Source organism: Oncorhynchus kisutch, linkage group LG6, assembly GCF_002021735.2.
Source record: "Oncorhynchus kisutch isolate 150728-3 linkage group LG6, Okis_V2, whole genome shotgun sequence".
In the NCBI taxonomy this organism is placed as follows: domain Eukaryota; kingdom Metazoa; phylum Chordata; class Actinopteri; order Salmoniformes; family Salmonidae; genus Oncorhynchus; species Oncorhynchus kisutch.
This window is the reverse complement of record NC_034179.2, coordinates 10,501,126-10,522,889: the sequence shown is the minus strand read 5'-3', so window position 1 is coordinate 10,522,889 and position 21,764 is coordinate 10,501,126. Positions and strand designations below refer to the sequence as shown.

Sequence of the window (21,764 nt, the reverse complement as noted above, 5' to 3'; positions counted from 1 at the left end):
ACTCTACTGCAAGTTGAATCGTTGCGCTCATCAAGCGCTACTCTACTGCAAGTTGAATCGTTGCGCTCAACAAGCTCTACTCTACTGCAAGTTGAATCGTTGCGCTAATCAAGCGCTATTCTACTCTACTGCAATATGAAGTGCAAAGTTCTAATGACCACAACTATATTTTGCCGACTAAAAGGTCCACAAAAGCAATCAAACTAGACCGCAAAACCAAAAAACGCAGACAGACATTCAGATACATATCATCCAAACAAGAATTTGAGTCTTTTGTGGTCGGTCTCTGTTTACAAGTCGACATCACCAAGGTAACTTACCACTAGGCCGATGGAATTTGGCCAAGCCAGTAAAGGCATTGTAGGAGTATTTTACCCGATCCAAACACGGGCCATTGAATCGGGAGAAAACCTTATGCATGATGTCTACAGCAGGTAAGATGCCGTCCTGTTGGTCGTTCTCGGGAACTGTTACAGTAATGAAATCGACAAATGCAGAAATTACAGGTTTTTTCCTGAAAAGCTGCTGAAAAGGGTGGAGAGCATATTCAGCCAATAAGGGTCCGAGCCCCGACTCTTAAGTAGTAATCATGTCTTGGTGGTGCAATCTGTGACAAGCTGTCACAAAATGTTTTGTGAACAACCAGCATGCATTTTGTATTCGTGTTTTATGATCTGTACAAATATGTACCAATCCACAAATGTAAATCACTTTCCACAAACAAACACCTTTTGATTTGTAAGTCAATATATTGCATTAGAGTTACAGTTCATATAAGGTAATCAGTCAATTTAAATAAATCCATTAGGCTCTAATCTATAGATTTCACATGACTGGGAATACTAATATGCATCTGTTGGTCAAAGATACAGTACCTTAAAAAAAATGGGCCTCCTCACAGTACTTCTGGCATTCAAATTGTCATCGATTAAAAGCAATTGTGTTCAATGTGTGTAGTTTATACCTGCCCATACCATAACCCCACAGCCACCATGGGGCACTCTGTTTACAACGTTGACATCAGCAAACCTCGCTCTAAACGACGTTAGTGGCGGTTTATGGAAGAGAAAATAACATTAAAATTATCAGGCAACTGCTCTAGTGGACATTCCTGCTGTCAGCATGCCAATTACATGCTCCCTCAAAACTTGACATCTGTGGCATTGTGTTGTGTGACAAAACTGCACAGTTTAGAGGGGCCTTTTATTGTCTCTAGCACAAGGTGTAGTGATCATGCTGTTTAATTGGCTTCTTGATAAGCCACACCTGTCAGGTGGATGGATTATCTTGGCAAAGGAGAAATTCTCACTAACAGGGATGTAAACAAATTTGTGCAAGAGATTTGAGAGAAATATGTTTTTTTTGTGTATGGAACATTTCTGTGATCTTTTATTTCAGCGCATTAAACATGGGACCAATACTTTACATGTTGCATTTATATTTTGGTTCACTGTAGTTGACATCAGTACGTTTTCTCTGTCTTCTTTCCCGGAACAAAGATGTTTAGAGACCGGGGGAGAAAATACAACAACAACAACAAAAAAAGGGAAAGATTTTCTGTGCAAGATTTCCAAATATCATCAATTTGACCGGTTGTAAGGAAATAGAATGCTGTGAAAACGACCTAACATGTTTCTGATAAGATTTTAGTTTTGTCTTGGATGCATATTTTATGATGCTGATAAAGATAGCACCCCTAGAGAAGGTATCTGAGTGTTCACGTTCTCTCAACATGCTGAAAGAAATCCAATTTCTCCACGCCTGTTCTCGATTCAACATTTTTCCTACATTTGGTTTGGTGTATAATTTTTCTGCAAGAAATGCTTAATTATGCAGGAGTTAATATTAAGGCTATGTGAGAGGTTATAGACCCACAGTCAGTTTCCAGATTTCAATTTATATTTAACCCATCTGAACAGTAGCCTACAGTTCCCTTGAACTTCCCTATTTGAAGTCCCCTTTTTGTGATTGTCGAATTTGTAATGAATTTGTAATGAATGCTATTCATTGACTACAGCTCAGCATTCAACACCATAGTACCCTCAAAGCTCATCACTAAGCTAAGGAACCTGGGGCTAAACACCTCCCTCTGCAACTGGATCCTGGACTTCCTGACGGGCCGCCCCCAGGTGGTGAGGGTAGGTAGCAACACATCTGCCACGCTGACCCTCAACACTGGAGCTCCCCAGGCGTGCGTGCTCAGTCCCCTCCTGTACTCCCTGTTCACCCACGACTGCATGGCCAGGCACGACTCCAACACCATCATTAAGTTTGCAGACGACACAACAGTGGTAGGCCTGATCACCGACAATGACGAGACAGCCTATAGGGAGGACAGAGACCTGGCCGGGTGGTGCCAGAATGACAACCTGTCCCTGAACGTAACCAAGACTAAGGAGATGATTGTGGACTACAGGAAAAGGAGCACCGAGCACGTCCCCATGCTCATCAACAGGGCTGTAGTGGAGCAGGTTGAGAGCTTCAAATTCCTTGGTGTCCACATCAACAACAAACTAGAATGGTCCAAACACACCAAGACAGTTGTAAAGAGGGCAAAAGCCTATTCCCCCTCAGGAACTAAAAAGATTTGGCATGGGTCCTCAGATCCTCAAAAGATTCTACAGCTGCAACATCGAGAGCATCCTGACCGGTTGCATCACTGCCTCCGACCGCAAGGCACTTCAGAGGGTAGTGCGTACGGCCCAGTACATCATTGGGGCAAAGCTGCCTGCCATCCAGGACCTCTAAACCAGGCGGTGTCAGAGGAAGGCCCTGAAAATAGTCATAGACTGTTCTCTCTACTACCGCATGGCAAGCGGTACCGGAGTGCCAAGTCTAGTACAAAAAGGCTTCTCAACAGTTTTTACCCCCAAGCCATTAGACTCCTGAACAGGAACCAAATAGATTGTGTGCCCCCCCCAACCCCTCTTTTATGCTGCTGCTACTCTCTGCTAGTCACTTTAACTATACATTCATGTATATACTACCTAATTGGCCCGACCAACCAGTGCTCCCGCACATTGGCTAACCAGGCTATCTGCATTGAGTCCCACCACCCGCCAACCCCGTCTTTTTACGCTACTGCTACTCTGTTCATCATATATGCATAGACACTTTAACCATACCCACATGTACATACTACCTCCAATAAGCATGAATAACTGGTGTCTGTATATAGCCTTGCTGCTCTTATTTTCAAATGTCTTTTTACTCTTGTTTAGTTTCTTTACTTACCTACACACACACACACACACACACACACACACACACACACACACACACACACTTTTTTTACACTATTGGTTAGTCTGTAAGTAAGCATTTCACTGTAAGGTCTGTACCTGTTGTATTCGGTGCACGTGACAAATAAACTTTGATTTGATTTGACTATCATGGTCTGCTTGAAGCATGTAGGTATTACAGACTCGGTCAGGGAGAAGTTGAAAAGGAGTGAAGACACTTGCCAGTTGGTCTGCGCATGCTATTTAGTACACGTCCTGGTAATCCGTCTGGCCCAGCGGCTTTGTGAATGTTGACCTGTTTAAAGGCATTGCTCACATCGGCTACCGAGAGCATTATCACATAGTCATCCAGAAAAGCTGGTGCTCTCGTGCATGCTTCAGTGTTGCTTGCCTCGAAACGAGCATAAAAGGCATTTAGCTCATCTGGAAGGCTCTTGTCACTGGGAAGCTCGCGTCTGGGTTTCCATTTGGAGTCCATACTAGTTTTCAAGCCCTGCCACATCTGACGAGCTTAGAGTCGGTGTAGTAGGATTCAATCTTAATCCTGTATTGACACTTTTCTTGTTTGATGTTTCATCTGAGGGCATAGCGCGATTTTTTATAAGCGTTAGTGTCCCGCTCCTTGAAAGCATCAGCTCTAGACTCTAGCTCGATGCGGATGTTGCCTGTAATCCATGGCTGCTAGTTGGGATATGTACATACGGTCACTGTGTGGATGACGTTGTCGATGCACTTGTTGATGAAGCTGATGACTGAGGTGGTGTATTCCTCAATGCCATTGGATGAATCCCGGAACATATTCCAGTCTGTGCTACGTGACATGCTGGTAAAAATGAGGTAAAACTGATTTAAGTTTGCCTGCATTAATGTCCCTGGCCACTAGGAGCGCCACTTCTGGATGAGCATTTTGTTGTTTGTTTATGGCCTTATACAGCTCGTTGAGTGCAGTGTTAGTGCCAGTACCGGTCTGTGGTGGTAAATAGATGGCTATGAATTATATAGATGAGAACTCTCTTGGTAGATAGTGTGGTCTACAGCATATCATAAGGTACTCTACCTCAAGTGAGCAATACCTCAAGACGTCTTTAATATTAGACATCGTGCACCAGCTGTTATTGACAAAAAGACGCACCCCCACCCCCCGTTTTACCAGATGTAGCTTCTTCTCTATTCTGCCTGTGCATGGAAAATCCAGCCAGCTCTATATTATCCGTGTTGTCGTTCATCCACGACTCGGTGAAACATAAGATATTACAGTTTTTAATGTCCCGTTGGTAGGATAATCTTAATTGTAGGTCATCAATTTATTTTCCAATGATTGCACGTTAGCCAGTAGAACGGATGGCGGTGGGAGTTTACTCGCTCGCCTACAGACTTTCTTGCAAGCCCCACCTCTCTGTTCATACATTTTATCTTGTGGACAACATAAGAAAAATGTATTAATGCAGTCGAAATTATTATCCGCCTTAATTGTTTAAGTTTGGATATTCATTGAACAAACCGTACACGGATCAACAATGTGCAGAAAGTGTGTTAAAATATATATATAAGCTTCTGCAAGGATTCGACCCAATTTCCTGTCCCCTCCCTGTCTACTCTAACTGCTGAGCTACCGTTCAGGTGATGTCTCGTAAAACAAATCCTGGCTACATTGTAAATATGGTGTCAAGGAGAGTTCGGTGTTTGAACACAATTTGGAATCGAAGAAATGGAACCACGGCGAAATCAGTGGGATCTCGCATTTTGCAACACACGGGTTGAAAAAGCATAACGAAGCTTCAGACTTCATTGATCATGTGATATCGTTACTTTGAAACGAGCATCGGTACATTGTGTCGGATCGATACTTTGAAAACTGCACCGCCACTCCAGTGTCAATTGTCCCATCAATAGTTTTTATCGCTGTTACAGAGTGCTAAAAAAGTATTGATGTTGATAGCTAACATGTCTTGTCTTAAGTCGCAGTCCAGCTAGCCGTCGTATGTCAGCGCGGCATTATGGGAGATTTGAGCTCTTTAAGGTCTGAATGCGATTTCACATTGTAGCTTGTTTGTAGTAGTGTTTTGGTACCGGAGTTGTGTTTTAATACTGTCCACACTGAAAAGCACCTAGCAATATATTAGAGATGTGAGACAGGATATGTGTTTTCCTTCATGCTCCTCTATAAAACATGTCAGATGGTGCATTAAAGACTGATGTGTGTCTGTCTTTTTATAAAGTCATTGCAGTTATGGTTCTATTGTCTAATAATTACTTCGAGGCTAATTTAGATGTCAATTCATGGGAATAATCTAGAAGAAGTAATACATAATACTTGATTTGTCTATATTACATCTTTAATGAGCAGCATTTTAATTCACAGAACAAATCATCAATATACTTGATTGAACAAATAATCAATATAGTAATGAATCTGTATGTACCTACACCAAAATAAACTCTGTATGGAAAAATATCCCTGTATTTCTTTTTGTTGTGCTTTTCTCTTTGTACTTTTTTATTTTCTTTAATACAAAATTGTACTTACAGATAATAGAAAAAGTTTTCTAAACCAAAAAACTGAATCATCCGCTGGTACAGTATCTCTCTGAGACTAGACACATTTATCAACGTCCGGATAATACATTTAGATTCATTTAGAGGTTTCCCCAGTCGTGGTTCTACAAGAATCATTTCACATTACACCCGCATATTATCTGTCCACAGAAATGTATCCTTTGCAAGTCGGTTGAGGAAATAGTCTGCAGTAGTACCTTTTGGAAATCAGTAGAGTTTCAATTTGCATTACATAGAGAGACAACAGAGATGAAATAAGAAAATCATTAGCATACAATTACACCATTATGATCAAATACATTCATTATCATGAATAATCATGTATAATAAAAAAATAAATATATAGCTATTCAGTCTGTGGATTCTGAAGCATAAAACTGTTTTCCATCGGTTCTTGCATGAAGTACACATATATAGTTGGTACTTTAACAGTTTGTGAGTGAGCTAAAGGGTTTTGGTTCCGCCTCTGACAGAAACTCTCCTCACTATCTCAAAGTGTTTGTAAGTTTTTGGGAGGTTATCTTAGCCTTCGAGAGAACCGTTTTTTATTCTCCACAGAACTATCCATCCAGGCATCCTCAATGTACAAAACTCCTGTGCTGAGCTGGAGACTGACAGAAGGGAGAGTCACAATAGCAAACTGTCTAACTGTGTGACGTCACAACCCAGCTCATGACTACAGGAGGAGCAGGGAGTTTAGCACACAGACTGTCTTTCAGACCCTCATGCAGGGTAGATTAGTCTAGAAGGTGGGCATCGTGGGGGCAGTGTCCACATAGCCGCTGGTGGTCAGGCACGTGCTCTCCTGGAGCTGGGTAGCTACAGGTCCGTCTTTGGTCGTCTTGCCCTGCTGCTGTGTGGGATATCTCTCAGCCTCAGCCCCCTCCTTCTCCCGGTAGTTACAGTACTGCCCAGCCTCAGCCATCTCCCTCTGCCTCTGCAGCAAGAGCACATTGTCATTGTTCACCCCGTTGACTTTACTGTAGTCCACCCCGGCCCTGCCGAACTGCACCTGGAAGGGGCCCCGGCCGTGGCTGGAGAGGGGCTTCAGGACCAGCTGGTTCTCCTGGTTCACTTTCTGGACCTCCACGTACTCCATGGACCGGGAGGGGGGCAGCCCAAGCCCCGTGGCTTCTTTCTGGCGCTCCAGATTGCGGATGTTGAAGTTGCTGTGGGCCTGGGTGGGGTGCCGGGCCTCCCAGTGGTATGCAACTCCAGTGGATGGGGATCTGCTGCAACGGTACTCGCTGTACTCTCCCAGGCTGTCTCTGTACTCTGGGTGGTGGTGGTGGGGAAAGGAGGTGGATGTGGGGAAGAGATGATCTGGGACGCTGTATGTTATCTCACTTGTGCTGTGCTGCTTGGGCATCTCAAGTGTACCATAGTGGTGGTTGTCGGAGGATCCATGGATCGACGGGGAGAAGACTAATGGCCAGGTCTTAACCCTCCCATCTGATGAATCTGGGGTGTCCACCACCTGGCTGTCTCCCCTCTCCAGCCTCTCCCAAGACCCCGCCTGGCCTTGCAGTAGCTCGGGTTCCTCGTAGCTCGACTCGTCCTTGGACTCCACACCTCCACACTTCTCCATCAGCAAGGTGTGGCTGTCACAGCTGCCCCGGCCCGAGTCGTTGTCCGACTGGCTCTTGGACTTGAGGCAGCCAACATCTTGGAGGTCTTTTCCCTCCGGCATCAGTTCCTGTTTCTCGTTGACGTACACTTCCAGGTATTCCACCAGCAGATCCTCGTAGTCAGTAGACCTCGGAGGGAAACTTTGGACTACCAGGGAATTGAAAACCTCTTCTGGCTTGCCCTTCTGTAGACAGAGCAAAGAGGTTTAGTGGAAAGGACAATTAGACGGTGGAATCACTTAACCCTGAGAGACGTTGAGTGAACTAATAAAATCACTTTACCTTGAGAAGCTGTTGATCAAATCCTTTTATTTTAGGTCCAGGAACGGGAGGTAGTAGACAGTGCTTCACACTAGAGGGGGAGAGAGAGTGACTGGGTGAGTGAGCTGTTCATGAACAGAGAGTACTGTTGCTATGCAAGCAGCTTCTTCATTGATTGATCTCGTGACCGTGACTTCAGAAGGTTCTTTGTACCTGCTTCTGTTCAAGGTGATAATCCATGTGAGAATCAAGAAGATGAAGGCAGAGAAGACGGCTATCAGGATCCACATGGATCGTTCCCGGGGGATGTCTGTCAACACAACAAGAAAATAACATTAGAATACAACTTCTTTTGAAAGAGAAATGTTTCTTTTTTTTTACAACCTGACAGACATCACATACACTCCTCCAAGAGGCTGGAAGCAGCACAGCACATTAGTGACTGCGGTGCTGTCTAGACATTATATAAAACTATGACAAGTATAGAGGCGTGGTTGGCAGACTTACAGTCTGGAACTATGACATAGCTGGCGGTGCTCCACTCGCTCCAGAAGCCGTGGTCTGGCTTACAACGGACCTGCACCATGTAGACACCACCAGAGTGCAGGCTGAAGATGTTGAACATTTTCTGCTGACCTGCGCGGTGCTCCTGTTAGGGAAAAGACACACAAGATAATATTACAGATTGTGAATAACCACAAGGGTATTGATGTGATGCTTTCATGAGTACTTTAATAAACCTACACTTTTATCCAAAGCAGTGTAATGCATACATTTCTAGTGTGTGTATGTTACCCCTGTGGGAATTAAACCCTCCACCTTTGCCACACAGGACAGGGGATTGATTTTACTTCCTGCATTAACTTTCTAAGAAACAGACCTGACCCTTTTCTGAGTAATGATATAAGGGTTACATAGTTAATGATAACTTTGATCGTCTGGTTTTTAAAGTTTCCAGGAACTTTCTCTGAACGATCCGTGATGGCTTTGTGTTTTGGTCTAACTGGTTGATTATTCATATAGCTCAGCAATAATGACCAATCTTTAACTAGGGAAGTATATTTAATCATTATTTAACAGGTCCCTTGATAAAGACATTGGCCAGTCTAGCATTGTAGCTGTAGGGCAGATGACTGGTTTGTGCATAGAAAGGCTAACTGCTACCTCAGTGTAGATCAGGGGCTTCCAACCTTTTTCTCCCCCCACTTTTACAACAAAAATGTCCAAACATAGTTTAACAACATCTATCAGGTAGGCTATTTACTGATAATAATAATACAAATAATAATAACAACAATATGGAACATAAATTAACTCAGTGTTGCGTCTTCCTCTGGCATTTTACTGCTTGTTTCTAGCCCAAAGCATCATGGGATGTATGCGTCATTTTAAACAATTGCAATTGCCAGCCAAACCCTCCCTAACCCGGATGACGCTGGGCCAATTGTGCTTCGCCCCATGGACTTCCCGGTCGCGGCCGGCTGCAACAGAGTCTGGACTCGAACCCAGAACCTCTGGTGGCACAGCTAGCACTACCTTAGACCACAGCGCCACCCGGGAGACCCTGGTGTAGATAACACTTGATGTAGCTTAGAAAACAGTGATCCTCGAGACCTGCAGTATACTCCAGCTCTTTATCCCGGCTGAGCTTCATGCCTTCATCACACTAGCCTCAACAACTTGATTAGCGAGACAAGTGTTCACTGCTGAGCACAAGCTGGTACAGTAGTTCTTTAAGAGCAGGATTGAGGATCACTGGCTTAGAGGTTACCAACTGTCCGCTCCCAATAAATCATTTCTAACCACATCACTTCCTCTTCTTCAGTGTAGCTGCAAAGGCATCACTTCATGATTGTGGTCGCCATTGTGAATGTTTTGAATGTTCTAGCTTGTGGTTTCTGTGGCAAAAATGCTAGTTGTGTTTAAGTACCTCCCACTCCTCCGCCTCCTCCAGTTTGACCCTGAGCTCATAGATGAGGGTGATCCAGCCGGAACGTGTGTCGGCCTTACTGGGCGGTTCCCATGACACCCTGAGGAAGGGACCATCTTCGTCCTCCAACACCCCTACCGTCACGTTCTCTGGTGTGTGTGGCTGGACTGAAAAGGGGAACAGACAGATGCTAATGTCAATGACCATAGAAGAGCAGATACAAGGGCCATATTTTGGGAGTATTTGTCTGCTCAGCGATAACCTGAAGAATAAACATTCATATTAAGGCATGCCATACTTTTTATGACCTTTTTACTACAGTCCAATTACCATTTTTTCTCTATTCTCAAGCTATTTTGGAACTCTTCCAATGGAGGTGTGTAGCACATTTTCTATACTCTCTCTGTATATTCTGTATACTCTCTCTGTATATTATCTATACTCTTTATGTATATTCTATATACTCTCTGTATATTCTGTATACTCTCTGTATATTCTCTATACTCTCTCTGTATATTATCTATACTCTTTATGTATATTCTATATACTCTCCCTGTATATTCTGTATACTCTCTCTGTATATACTCTATACTCTCTCTGTATATCCTCTATACTCTCTGTATACAGACTATGTCTACGTCCATGGGGTCAAGTTTCTTATCTATATAGACCACGTCCATGGGGTCAAGTTTCTTACCTATATAGACCACGTCTACATCCACAGGGTCAGAGAAGTTGTTGCCGAGGGCGTTGGTGGCCACTACAGTGATGTTGTAGTTGACCCAGATGGATGTTTCATTCTTGCTGAAGAAACAGGAGTTGGCCCCCGCTGTATGGTAGTCTGGACACTCATAGACTGTTTCAGAGCTGGAGAGACAGGGACAGAGAGAGAGAGAGAGACAGAGAGACAGTTAGTGAGGTAGTCTAGACACTCATAGACCATGTCAGAGCTGGAGAGACAGGGACAGAGAGAGAGAGAGTGAGACAGAGAGAGACAGGGACAGGGACAGAGAGAGAGAGAGAGAGAGAGACAGGGACAGAGAAACAGGGACAGAGAGAGAGAGAGAGAGAGACAGAGACAGAGAGACAGTTAGTGAGGAAGTCTGGACACTAATAGACCGTGTCAGAGCTGGAGAGACAGGGATGAGAGAGAGAGAGAGAGACAGAGAGACAGTTAGTGAGGTAGTCTGGACACTCATAGAACGTGTCAGAGCTGGAGAGACAGGGACAGAGAGAGAGAGAGACAGGGACAGAGAAACAGGGATAGAGAGAGACAGAGACAGAGAGAGAGAGACAGAGAGAGAGAGAGAGAGAGAGAGACAGGGACAGAGAGAGAGAGAGAGAGAGACATGGACAGAGAGAGAGACAGGGACAGAGAGAGAGAGAGAAGAGAAGAGAGAGACAGGGACAGAGAGAGAGAGAGATATACAGGGACAGAGAGAGAGAGAGAGAGAGAGAGAGAGAGAGAGAGAGAGAGAGACAGGGACAGGGACAGGGACAGGGACAGGGACAGGGACAGGGACAGGGACAGGGACAGGGACAGGGACAGGGACAGACAGATAGGAAAATAGTCTGGACACATAGATGGTGTCAGAGCTGGAGAGACAGGGACAGAGAGAGAGAGACAGAGACAGACCGATAGGATAATAGTCTGGACACTCATAGACCGTGTCAGAGCTGGACAAGGAGCGTTGACACAGAGATGACAATGTGATATTAGTGATGAACCACATGTCCGGACAGGAGTCAGAATAACAAGTGTTCGTGTGGAGGCATTGTTATGATTTTTCAGTCTTGCTATTTACATGACAGGGGGAAAAACAAGTCAACATCCTTTGCCTTTGTGTTCACATAAACAATTCCTGAAAAACACCAGTGTGTTTGTACCTAAGCCTGTGTGTGAAGGTGTGTCCAAGACAAGTGACCAATGGTTTTTAGGAGGGAGCATGTGATAGGGGGTAATGCAGGCATGGGGGGAGGGGGGGGCTGGTGTTTCTTCGTGGGTGTCCACCTCCTTGCCAGTGGGCATGTCGTATGTCTGTATAACCACTCACTTCTCTTTGTGGTAGAAAAGGGAGTAGGTGGTGGGTCGCCCCCCATCAGAGCCTGCCTCCCACCAGCAGGTGAAGGTCTCCTTATCTGGGGACCTACAGCTGGTCAGCTTGGGCTTTCCTGGGGGGGTGTGGCCTGAAGGATAGACAACCGGTAGAGCAGGTCAGACAACTGATAGACCAGGTCAGACAACTGGTAGACCAGGTCAGACAACTGATAGACCAGGTCAGAAAACTGGTAGACCAGGTCAGACAACTGGTAGACCAGGTCAGACAACTGATAGACCAGGTCAGACAACTGGTAGACCAGGTCAGACAACTGATAGACCAGGTCAGAAAACTGGTAGACCAGGTCAGACAACTGGTAGACCAGGTCAGACAACTGGTGAGACAACACGCAACACCTGTGAGACAACACCTGCAAGACAACACACAACACCTGTGAGACAACACGCAACACCTGTGAGACAACACGCAACACCTGTGAGACAACACACAACACCTGTGAGACAACACCTGCGAGACAAAATGCAACACCTGTGAGACAACACACAACACCTGTGAGACAACACGCAACACCTGTGAGACAACACGCAACACCTGTGAGACAACACACAACACCTGTGAGACAACACACAACACCTGTGAGACAACACGCAACACCTGTGAGACAACACCTGTGAGACAACACACAACACCTGTGAGACAACACACAACACCTGTGAGACAACACACAACACCTGTGAGACAACACACAATACTTTTCACAGTTAGACCAGCAATTTCCTTATTCACTTGATATTTAATTTGACCTTTATTAGACCTTGTTTTCCCAAATAGGTCAACATATATCTATCTAGAATATATCAATATCTAAAGTGTTCATTTTACTTGTGGCTGTTTAGGGTCCATTAAAAATGCACAAGTTATCTAGATATGGTAGTAGTATATTTCCAATGTCTACTGGGAGGGGCATAGTACTCAAACTACAGTCATTTTTTAACATGTTTTAAATTGGACCTTTATTTAACTAGGCAAGTCAGTTAAAAACAAATTCTTATTTACAATGACGACCTATCCCGGCCAAACCCGGACGACCCTGGGCCAATTGTGTGTCGTCCTATGGGACTCCCAGTCACGGCCGGATGTGATACAGCCTTCAGCCGACACTGTTGATATGGGGCGGCAGGGTAGCCTAGTGGTTGGACTAGTGACCGGAAGGTTGCAAGTTCAAATCCCTGAGCTGACAAGGTACAAATCTGTCGTTCTGCCCCTGAACAGGCAGTTAACTCACTGTTCCGAGGCCGTCATTGAAAATAAGAATTTGTTCTTAACTGACTTGCCTAGTTAAATAAAGGTAAAATAAAATAAAATATGCTCCATGCATAGTCTTAATCATTCTGGACACACTGTCTCCCATTAATTCAGCCAGTTTTAAATGAACATTGTAATCCAAATACAATCAGAGGTTACATGGCCTGGTCTTTGACTTACATGTTCCGAGTGACCACAGTATCATACACGCACACATGTAACACACACTTTGTGGCCTGTGACTTACGTGCTCCCTGAGCAACCACAGGCAGGATTAGTGACAGTATCAGTGTTACCCCCACGTCTCTCCACATCATGACGCCTCACTGCCTCGCAAGTCAGGTTGAATTCTGGGAAAACAGAGACAGAAACAGACCAAGCATGAAGCATGACCAGGGATCAACCTATCAGGTGGCTCTGAACACTAGACAGGCGACATCATATAATTGAACCCCTGGTTGTCTTGTGTGATCAGTAGAAACAAGACTTGATGCTAGGGAAAACAACATGGCTACTACCAGTACAGTATATGCCGGGCCAAAGTCAGACTGAAGACCACGATGGAAATACGTTTTTTTTTTGTGTGTGTAATCCTACTTAATTGTGTTATTAGTGGAGTTGTATTTTGTAATTGACCGAACAAAATTCTTGCCATCTGACCAGTTACATGATGAAAAGGGTCAATATGTCTCAATGGGTTCTAACTCATTTACTTGTTATATATCTTTATTGTTACATAAAGGGTCTGTACCTCCATCCTCAGGAAATAATACAAACTGTAGGTTTGCGTATTAGTATAGTATAGTATAGTAGAGTATTAGTAGCCTCAACTAGACCAGATTTGGAAAGACAGCCATTCTAGATTGGTGTGTTAGTGAAGGTCAGTGTCAACTTGGTTCAACTGGGCCATCCCACCCTTGGTTCAACTGGGCCATCCCACCCTTGGTTCAACTGGGCCATCCCACCCTTGGTTCAACTGGGCCATCCCACCCTTGGTTCAACTGGGCCATCCCACCCTTGGTTCGACTGGGCCATCCCACCCTTGTCCAGGTGGTTGAGTTCAACTTCTAACCACAACATGTGTAGTTTAAATGACATTTTATAATCCATCCATGGCCCCATTGAATTTCCACAGTCATGGAAATTCCCTCGGATTGTGGTGTCAGGAAAATTCCCTCGGATTGTGGCTCTCACTCAACATCAACAAAACAAAGGAGATGATTGTGGACTTCAGGAAACAGCAGAAGGAGCAGCTCCCTATCCACATCGACGGGACAGTAGCGGAGAAGGTGGAAAGTTTTAAGTTCCTCGGTGTACACATCACGGACAAACTGAAATGGTCCAACCACACAGACAGCGTGGTGAAGAAGGCACAACAGCGCCTCTTTAACCTCAGGAGGCTGAATAAATTTGTCTCGTCACCTAAAAGCCTCACAAACATTTACAGATGGACAATCGAGAGCATCCTGTTGGGCTGTATCACCGGTTGGTACGGCAACCACCCTCAATTGCAAGGCTCCCCATAGGGTAGTGCGGTCTGCACAACGCATCACCGGGGACAAACTACCTGCCCTCCAGGACACCTACAGCACACGATGTCACAGGAAGGCCAAAAAGATCATCAAGGACAACAATCACTTGAGCCACTGCCTGTTCACCCCGCTATTATCCACAAGGCGAGGTCGGTACAGGTGCATCAAAGCTGGGACCGAGAGACAGAAGCTGTTTTTCAATCTCAAGGTCATCAGACTGTTAAACAGCCATCACTAACACAGAGAGGCTGCTGCCAACATAGACTCAAATCTCTTGCCACTTTAATAAATGGATTTAATAAAGGTATAACCAGTCACTTTAAATAATGCCACTTCAATAATGTTTACATATCCTACATTACTCATCTCAAATGTATATACTGTATTTTATACCATCTATTGCATCTTGCCTATGCCGCACAGCCATCGCGCCTCCATATATTTATATGTACATATTCTCGCCCTTTACATTGTGTGCATATAAGGTAGTCGTGGTGAATTTGTTAGATTACTTGTTAGATATTACTGCACTGTCGGAACTAGAAGCACAAGCATTTCGCTACACTCGTATTAACATCTGCTAACCATGTGTATGTGATCAATATTTTTTTATTTGATGCTTATAAAATATTTATTGATGTTGTCTTGATGTTTACCACCATTCAGGTGAAAATCAATATAAGATCAGAATATAATACTAAGATGAGGAAAATAGCTGTGATATTGTGATAGAAAATAAGAATAACAGAAACAAAGAATAGCTGGAGAATTCAGCTTTTCAGGCAGAGTATTAAACATGTTTTATTTAATCATACACCTGAAAGTACTGAGGGAAAAATATTCCCTCAGCAACAGAGTTTCCTCCCAGTATCCTCTGTAGAGTAGGCCCTCTGCATGCTGACATCCTGTCTAATTGGGTAACTAACGAGGTCAATTAGGCTCTGTTCATAGTGACGAACAGGGTTCTCTACACTGTGATGTCATCTGTGTACACGGCGAGCCAGAAAGACGTGTGAATCTCTCTGACAGCTGGAGTGTGCTGTGCATAAGGTCTTATTACTGAGCAATTAATGGGTTCCTCATTAGTCAGCATACATTATTAACCTACAGGTCAGCATTTTATCTTAACACCTTGCGAAAGAGCTGGAATCACAAAGCCTTGCTACTTTGAAGTAGTCATGAGTCAATTGAATTTTTGAAGTGCCGTAAATAGAATGATATAAAAATATATTTAAGGCCTGCAGAGAAGAGTAAACATGACAGAAAAGCTGGAGAAAAAGGATATTGTTTTCCCCCCCATGTGTGCAAAGATTAACAAAGCCCCTCCTCTTTCCAGCTGGCATGTACAGCACATCTGATTGTGTAACGCTAAGGGCTTATATGTGTCACCATAACCAAGGAGAAACAAATCCAAATCGAATTTGATTTGTCACATACACATGGTTAGCAGATGTTAAAGCAAGTGTAGCGAAATGCTTATGCTTCTAGTAATCTAACCGAACAATTTCACAACAACTACCTTATACACTGCTACTGCTGCTGCTTCTTCTTTATCAGACTGCAATGCAAACCCCCATTTGCAGGACTGTGGATCGCAAAAATAAAAAATGAACTGAAGGGATCACTAACTAATAGCGGCCAGTCAGAGATCGTCTGTTCTACGTGCCTCACTGGTACTTCCACTAAGCCGATGAAGTAACACTGATTTAACTACTTGCTACCTCCACGACTTCTGACCCCTAGAGTGATGGTGGTATTTACTCCATGGTGCCTTGATTTCTACGTCACCCTAATCTGATAACTGTCAGATTAGAGTTGAAGTGGTTGAAAGGAGGGGAGGATTGTCCTCCGGCTGTATATAGCTCTGTCTTACATAACCATAGCATCACTAAGCTGCAGCCTGCTAAGCTGGCAAAGTGAGTGAAGGCAAACAAACAGGGACGCTCATAAACATAAATTGATTCAACGTCTGTATAGTGACCCTAAATGTCTTCGTTCTCACGGTTCTCATCTTTTGCTCACTCAGGTTCCCCCTTTTTCTATCCCTTGCTGGTTTATCCCTCTAGATACTTTATCGTGACTGATTAAATCTCTAAATTAAATCTCAACTATAGGCCAGACCTAAGTCAGTAGTCTAGATAACAATGGGTTAGGTTAATATCTTGTATTTTATTTCTTGGTCATTAGTAGTTCAACTAGATTTCTTTGGTATAAAAGCATGAAATAAATCAACTTTCTTGGTAATAACTATAGAACCCTGGGTCTAGGATAACCCTGGGTCTAGGATAGCATCCTACATGTTAAGAGGATACAGACTGATATTTCAGATGTGAGGTATCAGATTGCGCCCTGTGCGGTAAGGAGATCATAAGGCGTCCTCTGATAGGCCTATATCCTGACGCTCCCTGGGTGAATAACGATTAGGGACATTTAATTATTAAGGGGCTCAGGTATAACTCTAGGCTAGTAGGGTTTTGAATGGCTCTGGTGGGTGCTGCCTTCAGACTGGAATAGTAGGTCATTAGAACCTGACCTGGGCCTTGCCTTGTGCACAGGCCTGGTCGTCAAACATCAGTACACCAACTGGAGACCGCTACAAAAGCCACAATATACAATCTTAGAAAAAAGGGATCCAAAACGTATCTTTAGCTGTCCCCATAGGAGAACCCTTTTTTGTTCCAGGTAGAACTCTTTTGGGTTCCAACTCAAAAGGGTTCTGCCTGGAACCAAAAAGGGTTCTTCAAAGGGTTCTCCCTATGGGGACAACTGAAAACCCCTTTTAGGTTCTAGAGAGCACCTTTTTCTCTAAGAGTGTACAGTAGGTATGATGGCTCAACAAAGTAGTCTTTAGACACTGTAAGTGTGTAGTTGTTTAGATATCTTTCTATATGAATCACAGTACGCACGCACCAACGCACACACACACACACTAACCTTGACACACTCTCAGGCCTTGTCAGAAGAACCTTGACCGTCATGTGACCTAAACAGTAAAGTGTAAACCGGCCTGACCAGCCTCCTCATGATTCTGTTGATACAGGATGGGGACTGGGCTGTTGTGCACTGAGAAATATCCTGGGGCATGGGATAATACACACCCACACAGACGCACACACACACACACACACACACACACACACACACACACACACACACACACACACACACACACGCACACGCACACGCACACGCACACGCACACGCACACACAAACAAAACCAATTCAAGAGGATGGCTCTTTTTCCTAACACTGAAAAAAGTATTTGGGTTAATAAACATCTTGGTTTGTGATTGGACTGGTTACTGTGTTTCCAAATGGCTGCCATTTCTAGTTATTCTAAGTTCATTTTCCTCCAGGGCTGCAGCACACCACCAAGGTACACCTACTGTAGGTACACAGAGCACATGGGGAGGGACGCTGAATAGCATTAAAAAGCAAGGTGCTGCTAGACATGGATATGATCTTTTTGCACTGAAAACACATCATATTATAGTAGTGTATGTCGGCACACCTCAGTATTTATGTAAAGTGCCTTCAGGAAGCATTCACACGTTTTCCACATGTTGTTGTTACAGCCTGAATTTAAAAATGGATTAAATAAAAGTGTAAAACTGCAACAAAAAAAATGTGGCAAAGAAATTAACTTTATGTCCTGGAAACAAAGCTTTCTGTTTGGGGCAAATCTAAAACAACAAAATCACTGAGTACCACTCTTCATACATTCAAGCTTGGTAGTGGCTGCATCATGTTATGGGTATGCTTGTCATCGGCAAGGACTAGGGAGTTTAGGGTGAAAAGAAACAGAATAAATCTAAGCACAGACAAAATCCTAGAGGAAAAGTCTGCTTTCCAACAGACAATAACCTAAAGCACAAGGCCAAATATACACTGGAGTTGCTTACCAAGATGACATTGAATGTTCCTGAGTGGACTAGTTACAGTTTTGACTTAAAATCAGCTTGAAAATCTACAGCAAGACATGCATAATTTTTCAAATAATAATATGAAAATATTGTACAATCCAGGTGTGCAAAGCTCAGACAGACTGTTGTAAAACAAAATCACTGCCAAATGTGATTCTAACATGCATTGACTCAGCGGTGTGAATACTTATGTACATTTCATTTTCAATATATTTGCATTTAAAAAAACTTTAAAAAAAAGCTTTTGTCATTATGGGATGATTATGGGATGATTATGGGATGATTATGGGATGATTATGGGATGATTATGGGATGATTATGGGATGATTATGGGATGTGTGTAGATGGGTGAGAGAGGTTTTTTTGTTGTTGTTTGAATCCATTTTTAATTGAGATGTGGAATAAGTCAAGGGGTATGAATACTTTATGAAGGCGCTGTATCGACACGATGGACATGGTCATTGGGGCGGCAGGGTAGCCTAGTGGTTAGAGTGTTGGACTAGTAACCGGAAGGTTAATCCCTGAGCTGACAAGGTACAAATCTGTTGTTCTGCCCCTGAACAGGCAGTTAACCCACTGTTCCTAGGCCGTCATTGAAAATAAGAATTTGTTCTTAACTGACTTGCCTAGTTAAATAAAGGTAAAATAAAAAATTGCAGGGCTCCCTGGTGAAAGAGACATTGGTCTCATTAGACTCCCTTCTTATTGTTAATCTTCTGAATGGCACATAGAGGTTGCTGAGCGTCTTCAAACTGTCCCTTTTGTCTGATGAGTGGTATCTCCCATGACCAGGACTGCGTCCCAAATGGCAACCTATTCCCTACATAGTACACTACTTTTAAGCCCTGCGGCTCTGGTCAGAAGTAGTGCACTAGGGCAGGGATGGGCAACTCCAGTCCTCGGGGGCCTGGTAGGTGTCATACATTTAACCCAGCCCCAGCTAACACACCTGACTCCAACAATCAACTGATTATGATCTTCAGTTTAGAATGCAATTACTTTAATCCGCTGTGTTGACTAGGGATGTGGACAAAGTGTGACACCACTCCGGCCCCCGAGGACTGGAGCTGCCCATCCCTGATGTAGGGAATAGGTTGTCATTTAGGAGGCGGCCTAGGTCAAATGATGTATAAAAACTGAACCAGAGCATCATGGAACCTTTTGTAGGATGACGTTCATTGTAATGGAAACATCCGGAAGCTTGTCACTGTCGTACTGGAATGATACTGTTCATAATGTAATCTAGGGAATGGACATGGTGAGCAGGCCCACTGGCATGGTTTTCTCCCCACACAGACGTATATGCACAGAAAAACACATGGTACAACATATTGTGACGGTCTGTCTCACAGTAAATACAACTAGTGTTTCCTTCACCCTCACCATGTCTTATGCCTAAGCTTTTTTCACTGTACACAGAGTCATGAAAGCATTCTCTTCTTCCACCTCTAAGAGCTGCTACACCCTCCACTTCTGAGTAGCCTAGTAGCCTAGCCTGAGTAGCTCAGTAGCCTAGTCTGGGTAGCTCAGTAGCCTAGCCTGAGTAGTTCAGTAGCCTAGTCTGGGTAGCTCAGTAGCCTAGCCTGGGTAGCTCAGTAGCCTAGCCTGGGTAGCTCAGTAGCCTAGTCTGGGCAGCTCAGTAGCCTAGTCTGGGTAGCTCAGTAGCCTAGTAGCAAAACAGCCCTGAGATGAGGTTACTTAGTGGGAAAAGAAACTCTACTGTGTTTTACTACTGTACTTTTGCCATTGAAACTATGGTATGCTGAATCATTGGTCCAGTTTAGCCAAACCTCAGGTTGATGAGCTAACAAGTGTATGAGGATGATACCGCTGTGCTTTCTGTTGACAACGCTCTAACATAACTGCAATCGGGCTTTTTGGGGCGGCAGGTAGCCTAGTGGGCCAGTAACCGAAAGGTTGCTGGATCGAATCCCCGAGCTGACATGGTAAAAATCTGTCGTTCTGCCCCTGAACAAGGCAGTTAACCCACTGTTCCCCGGTAGTCTGTCATTGTAAATAAGAATTTGTTCTTAAGTGACTTGCCTAGTTAAATAAAGGTGAAATCAAAAAAATCTAAAAATCATAATGGGGTGGCAGGGTAGCCTAGTGGTTAGAGCGTTGGACTAGTAACCGAAAGGTTGCAAGTTCGAATCCCCGAGCTGACAAGGTACAAATCTGTCGTTCTGCTCCTGAACAGGCAGAACAGGCAGTTATCCCACTAGGCTGTCATTGAAAATAAGAATTTGTTCTTAACTGACTTGCCTGGTAAAATAAATAATAATAAATTATGCTTTGCAGAAAACCTTTGTTGAACTGGATTCAGAACTTAATGCAAACTAATTTTCCAAATCACGTAAAAATGTATCTGCTGATATCCCAGGTTATTAATATCTGGATGGACGAGAAGCTATTTTTCAGAAAGCATTAGTTACTTAAGAAGTTAAGAATTAAAATGAACTTCCTTTATAAGAATAGAACAGATTAAATAGCCGATAACATACCAGTTATAGACTATGGATGAAAATCGATTAATCGATTAATCGATTATACGAATGCAGCTGCCACTGTACTGAAGACTTGTGAACGCAGTTTATCATACCACACTCTGTATCAGAAAGTAGGCTGACCCTCCTTGAAGTCTCGTAGATTGATGCATTGCACTCTTTTTGTTTCTAAAGCCCTCTTGCATAAGCTTCCACCGTACCTTACTACATTATTAACCTACAGACATATACGAGCTACCAGACCGCCCTCGGGGATGGCTAAGTCTGGATACGGCTATATTTTCTTTTGCCGCAATTAGACCTAAATTACAGAACATTCTTTGATATTGATCACCAATATTTACATTTCCCAACAGACTAAATCATGGAGATAGATGGATATAAATTGATTTCTACGTCACCCTAATCTGATAACTGTCAGATTAGAGTTGAAGTGGTTGAAAGGAGGGGAGGATTGTCCTCCGGCTGTATATAGCTCTGTCTTACATAACCATAGCATCACTAAGCTGCAGCCTGCTAAGCTGGCAAAGTGAGTGAAGGGAAAACAAACAGGGACGCTCATAAACGTAAATTGATTCAACGTCTGTATAGTGCCCCTAAATATCTTTGTTCTCACGGTTCTCATCTTTTGCTCACTCAGGTTCCCCCTTTTTCTATCCCTTACTGGTTTATCCCTCTAGATACTTTATCGTGATTGAAAGGCTAAATTAAATCTCAACTATAGGCCTGAACTAAGTCTAGATAACAATGGGTTAGGTTAATATCTTGTATTGGATTTCTTGGTTCAACTAGATATAAAAAATATTTAAATAAATGGCTTTA

The 21,764-nt window shown here is 43.6% G+C and overlaps 2 protein-coding genes across 2 annotated transcripts in view; both read right to left on the bottom strand.

Annotated features, from left to right (window-relative positions):
* The window catches only part of agxt2 (alanine--glyoxylate aminotransferase 2), a 30,595-nt gene extending 30,063 nt beyond the window's left edge, over positions 1-532 (bottom strand). Inside the window, exon 1 of the mRNA XM_020484775.2 lies at positions 321-532. Within this exon, the coding sequence (XP_020340364.2) occupies positions 321-420 (100 nt within the window). The 5' untranslated portion in view covers positions 421-532. The remainder of the gene's footprint in view (positions 1-320) is intronic.
* Positions 533-5,560: 5,028 nt separating this feature from the next.
* prlra (prolactin receptor a) overlaps positions 5,561-21,764 on the bottom strand; it is a 29,031-nt gene continuing 12,827 nt past the window's right edge. The window contains exons 2-9 of the mRNA XM_031826149.1: positions 13,230-13,332; positions 11,672-11,804; positions 10,315-10,484; positions 9,618-9,784; positions 8,195-8,336; positions 7,901-7,997; positions 7,709-7,778; positions 5,561-7,611 (exon numbers count right to left, since the gene is read on the bottom strand). Of these exons, the coding sequence (XP_031682009.1) occupies positions 6,541-7,611; positions 7,709-7,778; positions 7,901-7,997; positions 8,195-8,336; positions 9,618-9,784; positions 10,315-10,484; positions 11,672-11,804; positions 13,230-13,299 (1,920 nt within the window). The 5' untranslated portion in view covers positions 13,300-13,332 and the 3' untranslated portion in view covers positions 5,561-6,540. The remainder of the gene's footprint in view (positions 7,612-7,708; positions 7,779-7,900; positions 7,998-8,194; positions 8,337-9,617; positions 9,785-10,314; positions 10,485-11,671; positions 11,805-13,229; positions 13,333-21,764) is intronic.